The sequence below is a fragment of the Rhinopithecus roxellana genome, chromosome 9, assembly GCF_007565055.1.
Source record: "Rhinopithecus roxellana isolate Shanxi Qingling chromosome 9, ASM756505v1, whole genome shotgun sequence".
Lineage (NCBI taxonomy): Eukaryota > Metazoa > Chordata > Mammalia > Primates > Cercopithecidae > Rhinopithecus > Rhinopithecus roxellana.
This window is the reverse complement of record NC_044557.1, coordinates 103,364,954-103,387,676: the sequence shown is the minus strand read 5'-3', so window position 1 is coordinate 103,387,676 and position 22,723 is coordinate 103,364,954. Positions and strand designations below refer to the sequence as shown.

The following is a 22,723-nucleotide window of genomic DNA, read 5'->3' as shown; positions in this document are numbered from 1 at the left end:
TTTATTTCAGAATGTTCATTTGGCGCTCTCTGCTGCAACTGCCTGAAAATCATACGGCATTTAGTAGCCTCATAGATAAGGGGACTCATGTGACATTCCTCAACCTTCAGAAGAAATACCCCATCAAAAGTAGGAAACTACTCAGAGTATTACAGAGGTATGTTCTGTATATTGCAGCAACGTGTATGAGACCTGTAACTAATAACTGCAATGTTTTAAAATCTTCTGTTTATAAGATATTGTTTTGTCGGTTTGATTATCCTTATGTGATATGTTGGTTTAGTTTTAAAAATGTACATACACATATATTACATGTGAATATTAGTTTGCGTTATGTTCTAGAAAATAGGACTCTTTCAGATTAATCTAAAAGAACATCCCAGCACTTTGGGAGGCCAAGGCAGGCAGATCAGCTGAGCTCAGGAGTTGGAGACCAGCCTGGCCATCACGTGAAATCTATGTCTACTAAAAACACAAAAATTAGCTGGGTGTGGTGGTGGGCACCTATAATCCCAGCTACTTGGGAGGCTGAGGCAGGGAGAATCGCTTGAACCCGGGAGGCAGAGGTTGCACTGAGCTGAGATTGCGCCACTGCACTCTAGCCTGGGCAACAGGGCAAGACTCTGTCTCAAAAAAAAAAAAAGAACAAAGAGGTATAGTGGAAAGAGCTTTGAATTTGAAGGCAAAAGACCTAGTTTTGAATTCTTATTCTACCACTTAATTATTGTGATGTAGGATGTGTTATTTTACTTCTTAGCCTTAATTTTTTTATCTAAAAGTGGGAGTAATAACACCAACATCATAAGACTATCGGGAAAATGAGATAAGAATCTCTCTGAGAATGCACATGCTAGAGTCCATTCCTAGGAAGCATCCAGTAAATGTTAATAATAACAGTAGCTCATCCTTTAACATGCTTTTCATGTGTTAGGCACATTTAACTTATTTTGTAGGTAAAGAAACTCAGGCATAGAGAGACTAGGAAATATGATCAAATCACAGCAGTGAGAGAGCTAAGATTAAGCCCAGGTTCCAGAGTTGAAGACGTTTTTCAAAAATAATTTTTATTATGAAAAATTTGAAGCATGAATAAAAAATAATGTAACAAATATCCCCATGCCCATCATCCAGCTTCAGCAATTGCCAACTCATAGCCAATCATGTTGGGTGAATATTCCCACTCACTCTACACCCCATATCCCAACATACACACACTCCCCCTGCTGAATATATACATATGTATCCCTAAAGGATAAAGACTCTTTTTGTTTAACATAAGTACACTACCATACTCACACACAAAAGAAGAATTAATAATTCTTCATTATGTTCAGATATTCAATCAGCATTCCTCTGATTGTCTTAAAAATTTTTCTTATGTAAACTTGTTCAAATCAGGGTTCAAACAACATGGACACATTACATTTGGTTGATATGCCACTGAGATTAATCTATAGACTCTGTTACCTCTTTTTTTTTTTCTTACAATTTATTTGTTGGAAAAAACTAGGTCATTTAACCCATATGGCCCTCTAAGTTCTGGATTTTGCTGATTTTATTTCATAGTGTTGTTTAACATGTTTCTCTTTCTCCTGAATTTACTATAAACTGACAGTTAGAGCGAGGGGCTTGATCTGAGTGAAGGTTTTTATTTCCCCCCTTTGGTATTTGTTTCTTTGGCTTGCAAGAAAACTTCCTAGGTGGTTTTATGTACTTCTGTTAGGCGGATTATAATTCATGCCTGGCTGTCTCTCTTTTGGTGATGGTTTTGTCCATTGATGATTATTGCCTAGATCCATTATTTCACCAGAGATTATCTAAACAGTGATAATATAATTCTACTCCTTCTCATTTTATAAACCGGGAAATTTCTCCAAAGAAAAAGTTCTTAGGATCAACTATTTGGTTACTGGAAGATACAACCCATGTAGGAAAGGCACGTTAAATGCTTGGTAATCTTTTTTTTTTTAACAGTTTTCAGAATAGTGGACTGATTACCTTGGAGCTCCCCAGAATGATCAGTGTATTGATGATGAACTCAGATGGAACATAGAGGCCTTTTCAGTGCATAGAACCAGGAGTTCATACTAATATTTTCAATTCAGATTTAAGATTACAAATTTGCATAACTTCTTTGATTTTATATTTGTATCTTTTTTCTTATGCTAAAAATCTTGATTTCTAACAGCATTGACATAATTCCTTATTTTCTTTAACACACATGCACACACACACAGTCACACAATGGTTTTTAAACTCCGTAATGTATGCTATATAATAAAAACTATGTAACTGTAAATAATAACAATGTGAATATTATGATTATTGAAAGCAGTCCAAAATATCTTTTATAGTTCTTTTTGTCCTTAGGTTATATCCCACTAGGCGTATATAATCAAATTATTGTTTTCATTTTTGTTTTTGTGTTTTGAGACAGGGCCTCGTTCTGTCACCCAGGCTGAAGTGCAATGGCATAATTATAGCTAACTGTAACCCCGAACTCCTGGGCTCAAAAGATCCTCCCACCTTAGCCTCCCAAGTAGCTGCTACAGGTGTGCACCACCATGCCTGGCAAGTTTATCTTTTTTTAAGTAGAAATGAAGTCTTACTATGTGGCCCAGGCTCACCTGGAACTCCTGGGCTCAAGTGATCCTTCTGCCTCTACCACCAATGTATTCGTATTAATGGATTGGTATTGCAGGTGTCAGCCACCACACCCAGCCCAAATTATTGTTTTAAAATGACTTGAAATAACTCCTCTTCATATGATAATGCCACTAACTCACTACACAGGTTAATTTGTTTCATTTGTTTTCAGTTTTTGGAAAAATTTTTGTATTTAATTTAATTTGTTTTATACTTTTATAAAACATTTACATGTTTCTAAATCAAATCTACAAAATAAGGTACATTCAGAACAGGCTGACTTCTGTTTCCTTTGTCCTGTTACTTCTCCTCCCAATAAGTCATCCTTTTAGTGAACATCTTATTTTTATTTACAAATATGTTTGTATTTACCGTCTTAGGTAAATGGTTGTATACTATTACACTTTTCTGTACTCTGATTTTTAAATTTGACAACATATTCTAGATATCATCTTAAAGCAATGTAGAGAAATATTCATCTTTTTTTTTATAGCTGCATTGTGCACCATGGTGCAAATGCACCATTATTTATTTGGCCTGTCCCTTATTAATGGTCATGTAGATTGTTTTCAATCTTCTGCTGTCACAAGCATGCTGCATTAATTAGTTTGGCCCATAAGTCTTTTTCTATTAAGTGTATCTTTGGAATAGATTCAAAATTTTAGATGCTAAGACAAAGGGTAAATACATAATATGCTGCCCTTTTTAATGGGAGAAAACATCAGATAACTTTGTTAAGAGATGACTTAGAGATGGAAATTTGCTTAATTTTTCTATTTGGTCTTCACACTTACTATACTTCCTGTCAGTGTATAAGATAACATCAGCGTTCAGACGTTTGTCAAAATACCAGTGTAGACCATCAGTGCCTTGCCTTTGCTTTTTAGGTTCATATTCTAGGTTGAGAACAGTAAATATTTTGGTTAGAAAGTGAAGTCTCTCATCAGATGCTGAAGAAATAAAAGAGGAGAGTACATTACTTCAAAAATGATGATTTTGTGCATTCTTCTGAAATAATAAATTTCCTGGGTTCAGAGGACAAGGTAGAAAACATTTTCTCCTGTTGACCCCCTCACTGTAGGAAATGAAGTACTGATTTTATCAATAAGTGAAAGTTACTCAAGTAACTGTTTAAGGTATCTAAAATTTCTTATCATTTTTGCGGATTCTAGGATTTTAGACTTTCTAAATTATGAATGCTTTTCTTCGGTACTTGTTGATGCTTCTTCCTTATCCCCAGTAGTACAACTCAAAAACAGAATATTTTAGGAGTTTTTCACTCTTTCATTAAGTTCTGTTCACATTCACATTAATAACGAATGAATTTAATTGTTATACTGCTCTGCTTTTTGGGAAAGAGTGAGGTAACACTTTTAATATCATAGTGTAAGCTATAAATTTCATTAAAAATTCAAATTATCAGAGAAATAATTTTGATTTCTACCTAATACAGTGTATACATGGGGACCTTCTTGAGATGTATTTTCCAAAAGATCTTCCTAAAGTGACAAGAGGTTGCTCATATCATTTGAGGTTCCTCATAAAATGTAATAAGATGTTATGCTTTATATACATTTACAATTCAAGTTACCATTGTAACTCTAATTCTATGTATGTGTACTTCAAATTATAATCCTAATTTAGTTAAGGCTTCACAGCAATTTTTTTGTTGTTTCTTAAATTTGTTTTTCTAAATTTTTAAATTTAAATTTTACATTTCCGTTTCTACTAAAATTCAAAATTGTGACTTAGCAAAAGGGAGGGATTATTCCACATTAAAAGAGACAGAGATTTAAGGGAGATAACCAAGTTCAATGAGTGACCCTTTTTTTTCTGCTACAAAAATGGATCAATGAGTGAGTCTTCCTCAGACAACTGGGGAAATTTGAGTCTTGCGTGATTATGAAACAATACTACAAAACAATTGTTAATTTTATTTACATTACAGTGGTGTTGTGACTATATAAGAAAATCATCCCTCCCCCACTTTTTTAAAGAGTTGTAATTGTAGACTTCTGTATTAAAGAGGAAAGTGGCATGATGTCTGGGATCTTCTTTTCAATAATCTCCCCAGGCCAGGCGCGGTGGCTCACGCCTGTAATCCCAGCACTTTGGGAGGCTGAGACGGGCGGATCACGAGGTCAGGAGATCGAGACCATCCTGGCTAACACGGTGAAACCCCGTCTCTACTAAAAATGCAAAAAATGAGCCAGGCGTGGTGGCGGACGCCTGTAGTCCCAGCTACTTGGGAAGCTGAGGCAGGAGAATGGCGTGAACCCAGAAGGCGGAGCTTGAAGTGAGCCGAGATCGCACCACTGCACTCCAGCCTGGGCGACTGAACGAGACTGTCTCAAAAAAAAATAATAATAATAATAATAATCTAGCCAAAAATTGAGGGGATGTAGTCAATGAAAGAAGTATAATAAAACATGGATTTATTGTTGGAGCCAGGCTTATGGGGCTTGATTGTGCTTTCTAGTTTTATATATGTTTGGAATTTTTTGTGGTAGTTTTTTGTTGTTGTTTTCTGTTTGTTTGTTTTTGTTGTTGTTGTTTTTGAGACGGAGTTTGCACTCTGCTGCCCAGGCTGAAGTGCAGCGGTGCCATCTTGGCTCACTGTAACCTCTGCCTCCCAGGTTCAAGTGATTCTCCTGCTTCAGCCTCCAGAGTAGCTAGGACTACAGGCATCCCCCACCACACCTGGCTAATTTTTTGTGTTTTCAATAGAGACAGGGTTTCACCAAGTTTACCAGGCTGGTCTCGAATTCCTGACCGCAGGTGATCTGCTCACCTCGGCCTCCCAAAGTGCTGGGATTACAGGTGTGAGTCATTGCGCCCGGCCTGTGATACAGTATTTTTAAAAGTAACTTTAAAGTATTCATTTTAAATGGCAAAAAGAATATACCTTCTTCGTAAAATAATTCAAACAGTACAGAAGGTTATAAAGAAAAAATCAGCACCTCTTCCAGCCCCAATTTGACTTGCTAGAGCTAATTGTTTGGTTTACTTTGGTAAGATATTTTTGTGTGTATATAATGCAAAAGTATTCACATACATTTAACAAAAATGGAATCATACTATACATACTATTTTGCTGCTTATCTTCTTTTTTACTTTCAAGTCTATCATGGCCCTCCTTCTCTCAGTATATGTAGGTTTACATCCTTCTAAAAAATGCACATGGATGGACGTTTCAGGATTTAAGTCTTCATCTTGTTCGTTGACATTTAGGTTATTTTATGTTTATTTGCTTTTCAGACAATATTATAATAAACACCCTCATCAATATCCTGTGTGAATATTTTTGTATAGACTTCTAGAATTTAAACTACTAGGTCAAATCATTCATTTATTCTCTCTCTCTCAGAAAATTCTGCCAACCCTGAGAAATGCCAGTGTTACTGTTTTCACCGACACTGGATTTTATCAGTCTTTATTTGTTGCCAGTCTGAGAGTCAGTCAAAAGATGGGAACTCACTGTCGAATATGTAACTTCTGTAATTATGAAAGTACTATCCTTAGGAAAACATGTTCTTGTATTTAGGTTGATTTTCTAGCCCTTCCAATAATGAGGATTTACTTACATTCTCTGGAATTCCATTTCCTAGGCTCAGTAATGATGCTAATCCCTCCCTCCTGGGGTTGTTCTGAGTATTGTCTCGAATAATAAAAGATGTCTGAAATAGCTTATTAATTCCATTAACTATATTAGTTATTGCCGCTATAACAAATTACCACATATGTAGTGGCTTAAAAACAACACAAATTTATCCTTAGAGTTTGGTAGGCAGAAATTCACCATGGGTTGGATCTCACTGGGCTAAAATCAGAGTGTCAGCAGGTCCACATTCCTTTCTAGAGGCTCTGAGGAGAATCCTTTGCCTTGCCTTATCCAGCTTCTGCAAGTTTCCCATATTTCATGACTCAGGCCCACCTTCTCTGTCTTCAAAGCACCTCTCTGACCATTCCTCTGTAGTCATATCTCCCTCTGACCACAGCCAGGAAGGGGTTCTTTGATATTAAGGACCTATGTGATTAGATTGGACCTACCCAGGTAGTCCAGGATAAATGCCCTCACCCCAAGGTGCTTAACTTAATCATATCTGCAAAATCCCATGCAAAATAATATCTTCATGGATTACAGGGATTAGAGCATGGACATCTTTTGGGGAGGGGGGCAATTTGCATTATTCTGCTTGCCACATTAACTATAAAGTATACTTCTCAGAAAAATAATTTATATTTAAACAGTAATGAGAGGGAATTAGCCTTAAATATTAAAAGCTATTATAAAGCATTGAAATTGTTGCTGACATATAAATAGATATGCAGAGTCTAACAATAGACCCAGCTACATTCAAAAATTGACTTATTTTTAAAAGTGTCATTTCAAAGTAATGAAGAAAAGGTGGGTTATTTAGTAAATGACATGGAATAACTAGCTAGCTATCTAGAAAAAGTTGAAAGCATACCTCATATCTTACACCATATAAATTCTGTTTGAACTAAAGATTCAGTTACTTTTTTAAAAAACAGAACCATAAAAGTATTAGAAATAAATGTGGAGTTAGCAAGTCTGAAACTACTTTATGTGTAGAAGCCACTTTTTGTATACAAATAGCTAAACAGAGATGAGAGCCAGGTTTCTTACTCTCAGAGAAAGAAGATAAATAAGCACAAGGACTAGAATGAATCTTGCAGTAGTTGATTGAAATTGATAGTGTTAGTTCTTTTTTGTTTGTTTTTTTTTTTGTTTGTTTGTTTTTTTTTGAGGCAGAGTCTCGCTCTGTCGCCCGGACTGGAGTGCAGTGGCCGGATCTAAGCTCACTGCAAGCTCCGCCTCCCGGGTTTACGCCATTCTCCTGCCTCAGCCTCCCGAGGAGCTGGGACTACAGGCGCCCGCCACCTCGCCCGGCTAGTTTTTGTATTTTTTTTTAGTAGAGACGGGGTTTCACCGTGTTAGCCAGGATGGTCTCGATCTCCTGACCTCGTGATCCACCCGTCTCGGCCTCCCAAAGTGCTGGGATTACAGGCTTGAGCCACCGCACCCGGCCGATAGTGTTAGTTCTTAACATATATGCAGATGAATAGACACAGAAAGAAATATAGATATGTATGTATGCAGGAGTTAGTATACATGCATATATTTCCAAGCTCTGTCCACCAAGAAGGCCTAGCAATGACACCCTGGTAACAGTAAGTACACCTACTAGTGTGGGGAAAATACAAGATGAACCTGAAGCATCTTTTAGTGCCATAAAGTAAGGAAGTGCTCAGAAAGGATGGGCATGTCAAAAGGGCACATGACTCAACCTAAAAGTTTCCAGTGACCAAAGCTGGAACAATTTGAGGAACAGAATAAATAACAATCAATTATAACTTGTAGAATAAAATAAATATCCATGAGTTCATCCTGACATAAATAATTGAATAAATAAAGATATAAATGAGGGAGAAGGGACAGTTCTAACAAATATAGAAGGAATTAGAGAAATAGAAAATCACCATTGGGACACCGCAGTGATCATTGTTGGAGGCAAGATCCACCAATTGATGCTAAAATTACTGGACAAAAATTCTAGGAGTGCCCAGGCACGGTGGCTCACACCGGCAATCCCAGCACTTTGGGAGGTCAAGATGGGTGGATCACCTGAGGTCAGAAGTTAGAGACCAGCCTGGCCAACATGATGAAACCCTGTCTTTATTAAAAATGCAAAACTTAGCTGGGCATGGTGGCGCGCACCTGTAATCCCAGCTACTCGGGAGGCTGAGGCAGGAGAATCGCTTGAACCTGGGAGGTGGAGGCTGCAGTGAGTCAAGATCACGCCACTGCACTCGACCTGGGTTAAAGAGTGAGAGTCTGTCTCAAAAAAAAAAAAAAAAAAAAAACATATTCTAGGATTAACAGGATATTTGCATAGTCTTAAAATATCTCCTCCAAGATGGTTATTAATGGCAAATGGAAAAATAGTAATTTTATAATAGATAAACTCAGCAGACACCAGCTTAAGCAAGTAAGCACATTTAAAATCACTAGTACACCAGGTGTAGTGGCTCATGCATGTAATCCCAGCACTTTGAGAGGCCGAGGTGGGCCTATCACTTGCCCAGGAGTTCGAGACCAGCCTGGGAAACATGGCAGAAACCCATCTCTACAAAAAATTTTAACAAATTAATTGAGCATGGTGGCACACACCTGTAGTCCTAGCTATTTGTGACTGAAATGGAAGGATTCCTTGAACTTGGAGATTCAAGGCTTCAGTGAGCCATGATAGCACCACTGCACTCCAGCCTGGGCAACAGAGTGAGAACCTGTCTCAAAAATTAAATAAATAAAATTACCAGTAATAAGACGTCAATATGATGCGCATCACTTTTGTGAAATTCTTGCCAAAAATATGTAACCTCATATAAATATCAGACAAACCCAAATTGAGGAACAATCTAGAAAATAACTGATATTCCTCAAAAATGGCATTGTCATGAAAAATAAGGAAAGACTAAGGAACTCTCACATTGGAAGAAACTACAGAGACAAAACAAATGTAATGTTGAATCTGGGGTTGGTGAAATGAAAGAAATAACAGTGTAAAAAATGGTAAAATCTGAGTAAAGTCCATAATTTAGTGAATAGCATCGTGCCAGTGTCAATTTCTTAGTACTGATAATGGTACTATGTGCAAGATGTTAACATTAGGGGAATTTAGGTCAAAGGTATACAAGAACTCTACTATTTTTGCAGGATTTTTTTTGTAAATCTAAAATGATTTCAAAACAAAAAATTAAAAAAAGGAAATTAACAGTAAAGGTATTAGAAGTACATGTGAGAGAATTATAATCCCAGAGTAATAAAGGCCTTTCTAAGTATGACGTATCTAGAAGAGGTTGATAAGAATAAAAATCTCTACATATAAAAATAATTCCCAAAACAAAGACTCGTGTAAAACTGAAAAAAACATATGCAAAACATGACAAATGAAAGGCTGGTTTCTTTAATGTGTAAAGCACCTATATAAATAAACATGTAAAGGATCAGCCAGTAAAAAAAATGGATAAACAACTTCACGTACAGTTCACAGTGGTAAAATGGTTCTTTTTATTTATTTTTGTTTTTTTGTGTGTTTTTTTTAGAGACAGGATCTTGCTCTGTCACCCAGGTTGGAGTGCAGTGATGTGACTATAGTTCACACAGCCACAAAATCCTGGACTCAGGCAATCCCCTTGCCTCAGTCTCCTGAGTAGTAGGCGTGTGCCACCAAACCTGGCTAATTTTTAAAAATTTTTTGTAGAGATGAGGTCTCACTCTGTTGTCCAGGTTGGTCTCAAACTCCTGGGCTTAAGCATTCCTCCTGCCTCAACCCCCCAAAATGTTGGGATTACATGCATGAGTCACTGTGCCCAGCCTAGAAGTGGTTCTTAAACATGAAAAGATGCTTAATCTTTCTCATAGAAAGAGTAATGCCAATTGCAACTACACTGAAGTACCATTTCTCACCTAGATTAAAGGTTTTTTTTAAAAAATGGTTGATAATATGCTGGCAAGAGTATGAAAAACAGGCATCCCTTTAGGCGAGTCATAGGAATGTAAGTAGACACTTTTTGTGGGGGCTGATTTGGCACTGACTTTCGAAATTACAAAGGCACGTATTCTTGACTCAGCAGTTCCACTTTAGGAATTTCCAAGTCTGTATTCTCATGCGAAGAATGACACACACTGTATGGTACATACAGTGGCATTAAGCACAGCATTGCTTATAAAAGACTGAAAGCAAATGCCCTACAATAGAGATCATGTTAAAGAAATGAAGGTGGCTGGGCACAGTGGCTCACGCCTCTAATCCAAGCACTTTGGGAAGCTGAGGCGGGAAGATCGCTTGAGCCCAGGAGTTTGAGACCAGCGTGGGTAATATAGTGAGACCCTGTCTCTATCCACAAAAAAGATTAGCCAGACATAGTGGCATACATACATCTGTAGGCCCACCTACTCAGGAGATGGAGGCAGGAGGACCACTTGGGCCTAGGAGTTTGAGGCTGCAGTGAGCCATGATTATGCCACTGCATTCCAGCCTGGGTGACAGAGCGAGGCCCTGTGTCAGGAACACAAAAGAAAAAGAAGAAATGAAGGTGTATGGGTACAAAGCTATCGTATCCATCTGTAAAATGTTGTAAGGAAGTTCTGCATATACTGATATAAACTATTTCCAAGATACCATTAATCATTAATCGAAAAATGCAAAGTACAGAACAATTTTTATAGTATACTACCATTTATGGTTTTTTAAGAAAGGATTTATGTTTGTAACAGTGATTACTTTTGGAGAGGTGAACTAGATGATAGGGGTACAAGGAAGAATTTTCACCAAATATACTTTGTATCAAATTTTTATCATGTGAATATGTTATTTATTCAAATAAATTTTAATACTAAGTTATTTTATTCACAGAACCTTATCTGCATTAGCTCACTGGTCTGTCATTTTTAGTGACACACCGTATCTTCCACTCTTGGCATTTCCATTCGTAAAATTATTCCAGAACAACCAACTCATCTGTTTTGAAGTGATTGCTACTCTCATAAGTAAGTAAATACTTTAAGTATGAGATCAAGAATGGATTCTTATACATTTTCCTGATGTCTTTGCACCTTTGCAACATTTAACAATTCTAGATGTCTCTACTTTTAAGCCACGAAAGTGTGAAACACTAAGGTATCAAACATAAAATAGACAATTGAAGCATTTATATGTAAACCTTTTTATTTAGAAGAAAATTTGGATAGTTAAGTTTTAAAAGATATTACAGACTGGATTTAGATAGTAAGAATGAAGCAGATCCTTCACTTACTGAAAGACAGTTACTCTTCATAGAACTGTTATAATTATAAAGCATTGCTACTCAGGAGGCTGAGGCAGGAGAATCACTTGGACCCGGGAGGCAGAGGCTGCAGTGAGCTGAGATTGCTCTACTGCACTCCAGCCTGGGCAAGACAGAGTGAGATCCCATCTCAAAAAATAATAATAATAATAATAATTTATTGTCTGCATAATCTGCATAATATAGTATTTCATCTTATAGATATATCATTTATGTATTCTACAACTGCAAGAATTTTATTTTTCTAATTTTTCCATACTTTCAAAGCAGTTTCTTGTTGTTGTACTACTTTTACTTCATGTTACATATATTTCCCTTATTTTTATAAATTTCATAAACAGTTTTATTGGCCATTATTACATAATGTGCATGTACTAGTTTAATCTTCTTGGATATTTAGATTGTTTCTAATTTTAACCTCTTTTTTTCTAAGACGGGAGTCTCACTCTGTCACCTAGGCTGGAGTGCAGCAGTGCTATCTCGGCTCACTGCAACCTCCACCTCCTGGGTTCATGTAATTCTCCTGCCTCAGCCTCCTGAGTAGCTGGGATTACAGGCACCTGCCACACACGCCCAGCTAATTTTTGTATTTTTTTAGTAGAGACAGAGTTTCACCACATTGGCCAAGCTGGTGTCGAACTGCTGACCCCAAGTGATCTGCCCACCTCGGCCTCCCAAAGTGCTGGGATTACAGACGTGAGCCACCCCCCGCACCCGGCATTTTATCTATTAAAAGTAACACTGTTATAACTATCTTTGCATACAAACATAATAGTTTCCTTTGGGTAGATTCCCAGAATTGGTGTTAACAGGTCATAAAATGTGAATAATTGATTCCCCAAAAGGGTTGTCATATGGTTTGGATGTGTGTCCTCTCCAAATGTCATGTTGAAATGTGATCCCTGATGTTGGAGGTGGGGCCTAGTGGGAGGTATTGGATCATGAGGGTGAATCATTCATAAATGGCTTAGCACCATTCTCTTGGTTGTAAGCGAGTTCTCGCTCAGTTCACACGAGATCCAGTGGTTTAAGAGTGTGGTACGACCTGCCCTGTGCTCTCCACTGGCACAGGTGCGAGTCTGATGGATACTGGGTGACTCTGCCTCACTGAGGAAAAAGAACGAAACATTAGCAAGGCAATTCCAAGAAGCTGAGAGGCAGAATGTCATCACCTGCGATCTTCGTGCAGATTTGCCAGGAAAAGCACAAGAAGCACCCAGATACTCCAGTCACCTCAGAGTTTTCTCAGAAGGGCTTCAGAGAAATGGAAGACCATGTCTGCTAAAGAGAAGAGAAAAGTTGAAGACATGGCAAAGGCAGACAAGTTTCATCATGAAAGAAATCAAAACCTACATCCCTCCTAAAGGGGAAACAAAGAAGTTAAAGGATCCCAATGCATCTCACAAGAGGCCTCCTTTGGCCTTTTTCTTGTTCTGTTCTTAATATTGCCTTGAAATCAAAGGAGAACATCCAGCCTATCCATTGGTGATGCTGCAAAGAAACCAGGAGAGACGTGGAGCTACACCACCACAGATGACAAGCAGCCTTTTGACAAGAGGGCTGCAAAGCCGAAGGAAAAATGCAAAAAGGATATTGCTGCATACCAAGCTAAAGGAAAGCCTAATGCAGCAAAAATGGGAACCGTCAAGGCTGAAAAAAGCAAGAAAAAGGAAGATGAGAAAGATGAAGAAGATAATGAATAAATTGGTTCTAGCACAGGTTTCTCTTCTTGTCTATAAAGCATTTAACACTCCTGTACACACTCACTTCTTCTAAAGAAAAAAATGGAAATGTCAGGCTGTGTAACATTTGTTTAAACTGTACAGTGTCTTTTTTTTATATGGCTAACACCCTATTGAATGTCTTTAGATAGCCTTGTCCTGGTGATATTTTCAATAAGATTAACTTTGCTTGGTACACTATAGGGATTATAAATTGGCATAGAAATTTAAAAGCGAGTTTTTGTTAATCCACAGCACAAATTATTTTGTATGGGGATAGTAGTTTTTCATCTTCAATTTTCTCTAATGTAGCTTATACAAAATAAATGTTTTGTTAACTGAATACCACTCTATAATTGCAACAACAGCAACAACAAAAAAGTTGCAACTGTTTTGTTGACATCCTGTGCTTCTAAGTTTAAGCACAATTTAAAAAAATTTACTGACCGGGTGTGGTGGCTCACACCTGTAATCCCAGCACTTTGGGAGGCCGAGGCGGGCGGATCACGAGGCCAGGAGATTGAGACCATCCTGGTGGCCACTGTGAAACGCTGTCTCTACTAAAAATACAAAAAGATTAGCTGGGCGTGGTGGCGGGCACCTGTAGTCCCAGCTACTCGGGAGGCTGAGGCAGGAGAATGGCATGAACCCAGAGGGGCGGAGCTTGCAGTGAGCAGAGATCGGGCCACTTCACTCCAGCCTGGGCGACAGAGCAAGACTCTGTCTCAAAAAAAAATAAAAAAATGTACTGAACTTCAGCTAAATACTAGCACTGCTGGGATATGCCATTGTTTTGGCTTTTAGGTTTTTAGCCTAGTTGGGACTTAGAAGATATTTTGAAGGAAAAGTCAAATCTATGTATAATTTGGAATGTATTTGTAAAAGTATTTTTTAGACACTGGAGTCTCTTTTATGACAAGACATAAAGTCTTTTGGTTTAGCAAAGAATCTCCACACGATTATCATTTCTCTGTATTTTGCTATCTGTCATTTCTCTCTCTAGGTCCTCTACCCATGCATTTGTGGTGCATCAAAGCAGAATAAAAATACTTAAGAGCAGGCAGATGGTTACTGTATGTAGTAGGATATCCTTTTGCTAATGAAAAACAGTGCTCTCTTAATGAAGACTGTAAGGATCAGGGCTTTGGGTGCATGTGTGGTGGTTTAAATTCTCAGAACTGCCAGTGTCTGAGACATAATAGGTACTCAGTTGCTGAACCATATTTTCCTCTTAAAATTAAGAGCTAGGCTGGACGCAGTGGCTCACACCTGTAATCCGAGCACTTGGGAAGGCCAAGGCAGGCAGATCACCTGAGGTCAGGGGTTCGAGACCAAACTGGCCAACATAGTGAAACCCTGTCTCTACTAAAAATACAAAAAAAAAAAAAAAAAAATTAGCTGGGCATGGTGGTAGGTGCCTATAATCCCAGCTGCTTGTGAGGCTGAGACAGGAGAATCGCTTGAACCCAGGAGTCAGAGGTTGCAGTGAGCCGAGATCACGCCACTGCACTTCAGCCTGGGCCACAGAGTGAGACTCCGTCTCAAAAAAAAAAAAAAAAATTAAGAGAGCTGCAGAGAATTTGAAATATTTTTTAAAGCTCAGTCTTTGCAAGGTTTTATTTATGACTTCATTATTAACCCAAATTTAAATGATCAATAATAAGTGAAATAATGGAACTCCAGAATTGGAAAGTTCTTATAAACCACTGTAATCTAGTATTCTGTTGATAAAGCCTTCTTTTGCTATTTTGAGATAGGAGATCTTATTATCAAAGGATGAATCTACAACTCAATATTTAAAATTAAAAAAATTTAAAAATTAAGTAAAGGAGAGATTAAACATAGTCTTATGGAACAAAACAAACTGATGGTCTTATATACAGTTTTAAGAACAATATGTGGGTGGTTCTAGTGATTACAGAGCGCAAGTGAGTCAAAGTCAGCCTTAGGGTTAGTTGAATTTATTCTACTTCGGATTAGCTGACTTTCAAAGAATGCCACTGTTACTGATTTGTTGGTTTTCCTTTTATTTTATTTTATTTTTTTTTGAGACGGAGTCTTGCACTGTTACCCAGGCTGGAGTGCAGTGGCGTGATCTCGGCTCACTGCAAGCTCCGCCTCCTGGGTTCACGCCATTCTCCTGTCTCAGCCTCCCAAGTAGCTGGGACTACGGGCACCTACCACCATGCCTGGATAATTTTTTGTACTTTTTAGTGGAGACGGGGTTTCGCTGTGTTAGCCAGGATGGTGTCTTTCTCCTGACCTCATGATCTGCCTGCCTCGGCTTCCCAAAGTGCTGGGATTACAGGCGTGAGCCACCACACCCAGCCAGATTGGTTGGTTTTCAAGTCAAGTTTACTGAAACAAATTGTCAATGATCAATTAGATATGAAACCAGTCCTGGTGACTATTTACTGGTTATTCCTTATTACCATGGTTATAGAACAATCAGTCATTTCCTCAAAATGAGGACATTTTTATTGTCATTATAACGTTTGAGGGATTAAGGGATACAGTATATACAATTTTGGTTACATATGGTTGTAATTTTGGTTACATATGAATTTTAGTAAATTTGAGGAGCCTGGCATGCTAACGTTGATTACATTTAATGAAGGGTTAATAGGGGCCCTTTTTAAAAAGATCATTTTGTTAATTAGGTGATGAACAAAGCAGGAGTCAGAAGCCAGGATGCCATCAGGAGTATTTTGGGAAGTTGTGTTTGTTTGTTTTAATTAACACTTCTTCATTGACTACTGTAAGGAAATTTGCAAAATTTCTATAAACATACTATGTTAGCATGATAGAATTTTAAAATCGATGTCATATAATATAAAGAGTTATATTTTTTATTATTCATGGCCATATTGGGAACATAAAGATTGGATACATTTAAGAATTGCAAGGATTTTTGATAACATAGAAAGATACTTAAAGATACATTTCTTTTTTTTCCTTCATAGTCAATTGGTGTCAACACTGGTTTGAATATTTTCCTAATCCTCCTATCAATATTCTTAGTATGATAGAAAATGTTTTGGCATTTCATGACAAGGAACTGCTGCAACACTTCATAGATCATGATATAACTTCCCAGGTAAGAAGCATAAGGTTTTCAGAATAACATGCCTTATTTTGTAAGCTAATGTTGGTTCTGATATAAACAGTATTTTCTTGAAGGAGTATAATAAAAAGCATACTATATGTTGTGTTTTTAACAATATTCCATTCTTTTTCTTCATTAAACTGCCTTCCTGAAAGTCTGTAAAGAAGGGTCCAAATTAAGGTAGTTATTTTCATAATTATGTATTTAATATGATTTTCATAGCTTAAATCAAATGTAAGGTAATATTACCAATGACTCTGTTTTTACTTTTCCCTAGAAAAATGATAAATTTTTCCTTATCTGTTTTAGCTATATGCATGGCCTCTTCTTGAAACTGTGTTCTCGGAAGTGCTGACAAGAGAGGAGTGGCTGAAACTGTTTGATAATATCTTTTCCAACCATCCTTCCTTCCTTCTGATGACTGTTGTAGCCTACAACATATGTTCTAGAGTGCCTCTGCTCAACTGTAATCTTAAAGATGATTTTGAGGTAATGATCCTTGTTCTTAACAGAAGGTTCTCAAATATCAGTTATTTCTCTCTCTCTCTCTTTTTTTTTTTTTTTTTTTTTTGAGAACGGAGTCTTGCTCTGTTGCCCAGGCTGGAGTGCAATGGCGCGATCTCAGCTCACTGAAACCTGTGCCTGCCGAGTTCAAGCGATTCTCCTGCCTCAGCCTCCAAGTAGCTGGATTATAGGTGCGCACCACCACACCCAGCTAATTTTTGTATTTTTAGTAGAGATGGGGTTTCACCATGTTGGTCAGGCTGGTCTCAAACTCCTGACCTCGTGATCCACCCACCTCTGCCTCCCAAAGTGCTGGGATTACAGGAGTGAACTACTGCGCCAGGCCATATCAGTTATTTCAGTTGAAAGATCCATTTATTTACTGAGTCCCTGTTATATGTCAGACACTGGTGCTAGGTGGTAGGAATATAAAGGATAACAAGTTAGACCACATCCCTACCCGTGTACAGTTTATAGACAATAAAGCAGGCAATTATAGCAGGCTAGTAGTCTTATAGCTTAAGAAAAGAATCATGGTAATATTGGGATTTGTGCTTTTTGCTTTTTTTTTTTTTTTGAGACAGAATCTCCCTCTGTCGACCAGGTCGACCAGGCTGGAGTGCAATGGTGCAATCCCGGCTCACCACAACCTCCACCTCCCAGGTTCAAGTGATTCTCCTGCCTCAACCTCCCGAGTAGCTGGGATTACAGGTGCCCACCACCACACCCAGCTAAGTTTTTTGTATTTTTAATAGAGACGGGGTTTCACCAGGTTACCCAGGCTGGTCTCGAACTCCTGACCTCAGGTGATCCACCCGCCTCGGCCTCCCAAAGTGCTGGGATTAGAGGCGTGATCCACTGCACCCGGCTGCCTTTTGCTTTTATAAAGGATGTTTAACAGGTAGAGTGTTGTTAATTCTGTGCATAATCTTATCATGACCTATCTGGTCTTAAATAGTCTGAATGCTTATTATACACATGCAAAAGGTAACTGAGAATTTTGAGAATTGGCAGGAAAGTGTCTGAAAGCAAGCATTAAGATCATTATAAAAAGTAGATGCTCTTTTGGTAGACAAGATGAATTAGTTGGGTTATTGTGTGTGTGTGTGTGTTACCTATTTAGTGGTTACTGTCCGATTAAACTTTATTTTTACTTCATGATCCCATGATGCGTTAATTTGGATCTTCCGGCAAAACAAGATAATGTGGAAACATTTCAGATATTTTTAAAGAATCAAGCTAATGGCCGGGCGCGGTGGCTCAAGCCTGTAATCCCAGCACTTCGGGAGGCCGAGACGGGTGGATCACGAGGTCAGGAGATCGAGACCATCCTGGTCTACACGGTGAAACCCCGTCTCTACTAAAAAAAAAAATACAAAAAACTAGCCGGGCGAGATGGCGGGCGCCTGTAGTCCCAGCTACTCGGGAGGCTGAGGCAGGAGAATGGCGTAAACCCGGGAGGCGGAGCTTGCAGTGAGCCGAGATCGCGCCACTGCACTCCAGCCTGGGCGACAGAGCTAGACTCCGTCTCAAAAAAAAAAAAAAAAAAAGAATCAAGCTAATTTATTTTCAAAGGCTAGTTTATAATTTATTTTGGATTTTGAAGAAAAAAAAATCCAAGCAGAGTATGTTCCATTGTTGAAGCATTCTTTTTCTTTTGTATTAAAAGCCTTCATTTTTTAATTTTATGTCAGAATTTCTTATGATTGTGAAACTCTGTTACATTTTTTAAATAAATTGTCTTCATTGTAAAACTTGAGTAAAGAAAAGCTTTAATGAATTTACAAAAAAAATGTATATTCTTAAATATAGATTCACTTTTTAAAAAAATTCTTGTTTTAATTCTACCTACCTCATAATTGATTTGTCTGGTAAATCTCGATTTAAACACCAAGTTTTCTTACAGTTTTTTTTTCACCATCGGAATAACCTGGATATAAATGTTGTGATTAGACAAGTTTATCATCTCATGGAGACCACGCCTACTGACATTCATCCAGACAGCATGCTTAATGTTTTTGTTGCACTGACAAAAGGGCAGTATCCAGTATTTAATCAATATCCAAAGTTTATTGTGGACTATCAGACACAAGAACGAGAAAGAATAAGGAATGATGAATTGGATTACTTAAGAGAGAGGTAATTATGGAATAGTTTTTCTTTTTCTGATACAACAAAATGTGTTTTAAACATAATAAGAAAGTTTTAATGAAAAAATACATTTGGCCGGGCGCAGTGGCTCACACCTATAGTCCCAGCACTTTGGGAGGCCAAGGCAGGCGGATCACAAGGTCAGGAGTTCAAGCCCAGCCTGGCCAACATGGTGAAACCCCGTCTCTACTAAAAATACAAAAAATTGCCGGGTGTAGTGGCGCGCACCTGAAGTCCCAGCTACTCAGGAGGCTGAGGCAGGAGAATCACTTGAAACCAGGAGGAAGAGGTTACAGTAAGCGGAGATCACGCCGTTGCACTCCAGCCTGGGCAACAGAGTGAGACTTCATCTCAATAAAAAAAAGAAAAATACATTCACATTATGAGTATTTGTGTAAAATCAGGGTTTGAAGGCTGGAAATATTAAAGATAGTTAATTCTTGCATATGGAAACAAAATGGACTATACATTAATCGGTATACATTTTGTGTTTTGATGATTCTTGGATTTAAATTACTTAGCTTTCTTCTTTGTGTTTTCATACTAATATTACCTACTTAAGGCAGACAGTTGAAGATATGCAAGCTGAAGTTGACCAGCAAAGAGTTGAAGATGAAGCTTGGTACCAGAAACAGGAGCTGCTTCGTAAAGCTGAAGAAACAAGAAGAGAAATGCTCTTACAAGAGGAGGAGAAAATCATACAACAAAGACAGAGGTATGTGTTATCCCTTTAAAAAACAAATCTGGACATATAAAATGGTTGAATAATTTTTATGCTCTTTCATTTTTTCATTTTAGGAACAACATTATATATAGGATTACCCAGCTGTAGCATTTCTACTAAGCAACTATTAAGTTAATAAAAAGAATCTTTATATACCACTTTTCAAAAAATTGCTATGTAGTAAAATGTAATTCTAAAGCTATACTGAATATAATCTAGATTTGCACGGATTAATGTTCCTGGAAGGACATTATTTAGAAACATTATTCTATAGTGGGCAGAAATGCTTTGTCATAGAGTGCTGGGTACATCACCTGTAGTGGAGTATAATTTTTTTAATTGTGTTTTAAACATACCTGTGTGACCTGACAATTGTAACATAAAATGATTATGTCATTACTCATTTAACACTTTGGAGGACAGGGGAATTAGTATTAAATGCATATTCAAAAGTGTGTTAGCTGGGTGTGGTGCCACATACCTATAGTCCCAGCTACTAGGTAGGACCACTTGAGCCCAGGAGGTCAAGGCCAGCCTGGGCAACATAGTGAGACCCTGTCTCTTAAAAAAGAAAAAGAAAAAACTTAAAAATAAATACATAAAAGTATGTTAATAAGGTAAAATGTATAAATTAAGTAAAGTTATGGGATAAACATTGAGACTAAGCCCAATTGTTGGGAAACTCACTTCTGTGTTTATTGATTCATATTCTTAGATGGAACTTTATGTAACAGATTTAGAGTGTGGGTTAAAAGGAACTACTGAACTGAGCCGGTGAGCTTTCTGCTAAAATTCTCAAAGCATAAGTATACATCATCTTTGGTAACGGTGGAGCAGTTCTGGCATTCTTTCAGATAACGGATATCAATTGTATTGAAATGATGGGCATGGTAGACTTGTTATGAAAAAGCTAAGTCATATTAGGAATTGCTTTATTTGTTCCACTTGATGTATTTTGTATTTAAGGCTAGCTGCTGTGAAAAGAGAGCTGAAAGTAAAGGAAATGCATTTACAAGATGCTGCAAGAAGGCGTTTTCTGAAGCTTCAGCAAGATCAACAGGAAATGGAACTAAGAAGACTGGATGATGAAATTGGGAGAAAGGTTTATTATTCTTACCTTAGTTCTCATACATCATCTCCATTTACTCTCACTTAAATGTAATGAACACCTTCAAATTAAATAATATTCTTAGAGTCCACCATGAATGCTAAATGGCCCCTTTAATTTTATTTTCCCCTTGGCGTTTCTCATTCTCTTTTGTATTTCATGAATGGCTAAATATTTAAGAAATGCCAGGAAAATTAGTCAAGTGTCCTTAGTGACTGTTTCTCTAAAAATAGAAATATCAGTATCAGTTAGCCATTAAGTTAATTTTTTTTTTTTTGAGATGGAGTCTCACTCTGTTGCTCAGGCTGGAGTGCAGTGGTGTGATCTCAGCTCAGTGCAACCTCCACCTCCCGGGTTCAAGCGATTCTCCTGCCTCAGCCTCCCAAGTAGCTGGGATTACAGGTGCGCACCACCACACCCAGCTAATTTTTGTATTTTTCATGAGATGGGATTTCACCATTTTGGCTAGGCTGATCTTGAACTCGTGACCTCAGGTGATCTGCCCATGTTGGCCTCCCAAAGTCCTGGGGTTACAGGCGTGAGCCACCATGCCTGGCAGTTAATTTTTAATTAGGGGACATATTCTTTTTTCATGTAAAAATTATCTGTGGCCAGTGTAAAAATAATTTCCAGTACAAAATATATAGAATTAAAAATGGACCTTCTCCATCAGTCCTCATATCATCCCCAGAGAAACACTTTTAAAAAATGGTTAATTGGCCAGGTGCGGTGGCCCATGCCCATAATCCTAGCACTTTGGGAGGCCGAGGCGGGCGGTTCACCAGAGGTCAGGAGTCCGGGACCAGCCTGGCCAACATGGTAAAACCCCATCTCTACTAAAAATACAAAAATTAGCTGGGCTTGGTGGCAGGTGCTTGTAATCCCAGCTACTCGAGAGGTTGAGGCCAGAGAATTGCTTGGCCCCGGAGGCATATGCTGCAGTGTGCCGAGATCTGAGATCACGCCACTGCACTCCAGCCTGAGTGACAGAGCGAGACTCAGTCTCAGAAAAAAAAAAAAGGTTAATTATATAGCCTTTCAGGTATGTTCTATAGATAGAGGAGTAATTATAGTCATGGTTTCCTATATTTGTACAAAAATGGGATTATTCTCATTATACATTGTTTTTGTGACCTGCTTTTTAAAATTACATATGTTGAATATCTTTTCATATTTGTTATGTGTATCTATTTCTTTTTTGTGGTTGTATAATATTCCATTGAATGAATAGCTTATTTAATCCTTTGTTATTGGACATTTAGGTTATTTGCAGTGTTTTGCAAATAACAACCATGCTACATCATAAAAGTCTTTTTACTTGCACACATACTTTTGTTGAGTAACTTCTAAATTATGCCAAATTGTTCTCTAAAAATGAAATGGCTTAAGCTATTTTAAGACCGTAAGAGTACCCATCCCCTAGTATAGTCAGTTGTACTGCATCAGTCTTAATATTTGCCAAGCAGATAGATGACAAATAGTCTATTTTAATTTGCCTTTTTTTATTGTTAGTGAGGTTAAGTATCTTTTCTGTTACTTATCTACCATTTGTAGAATTACACATTACATATTTGTATCATTTGTCCATCTTTCTGTGAAGTTAGACTTAACTTTCTGTCAGCTTAGCTTACTTATTTCCAAAAGGCAAGTCAATTGTCCCAACACCGTTTGCTGACTATTAGCCAAGTCATTTGCCAACCGATGGTTTTTACATATTAAATTCTCTTACATACTTGATCTCCTTCCTTGCTTTTTTCTATTCCTAGGCCAGTACCACACTGTTTGAATGACAGTAGCTTTGAAGTGTTTTACTAACTAGTCCTAATTCTCACTCATTAGTCTTCCTTTTCAGAGTTTTTGTCAGTATTCTCAAATGTTTATCATTCCAA

General features: G+C 37.7%; 1 protein-coding gene across 7 annotated transcripts in view; it reads left to right on the top strand.

The window, feature by feature from the left end:
* The window catches only part of TBC1D31 (TBC1 domain family member 31), a 78,729-nt gene that overhangs the window by 37,854 nt on the left and 18,152 nt on the right, over positions 1-22,723 (top strand). For 5 of the 7 annotated variants that reach the window (XM_030937471.1, XM_030937468.1, XM_010363878.2 and 2 more), the window contains 7 exons: positions 11-157; positions 11,091-11,224; positions 16,205-16,338; positions 16,657-16,836; positions 18,758-18,990; positions 19,565-19,717; positions 20,693-20,828. In XM_030937471.1, the coding sequence (XP_030793331.1) occupies positions 11-157; positions 11,091-11,224; positions 16,205-16,338; positions 16,657-16,836; positions 18,758-18,990; positions 19,565-19,717; positions 20,693-20,828 (1,117 nt within the window). The remainder of the gene's footprint in view (positions 1-10; positions 158-11,090; positions 11,225-16,204; positions 16,339-16,656; positions 16,837-18,757; positions 18,991-19,564; positions 19,718-20,692; positions 20,829-22,723) is intronic. The other 2 variants (XM_030937470.1, XM_030937469.1) reach the window with 1 other exon arrangement.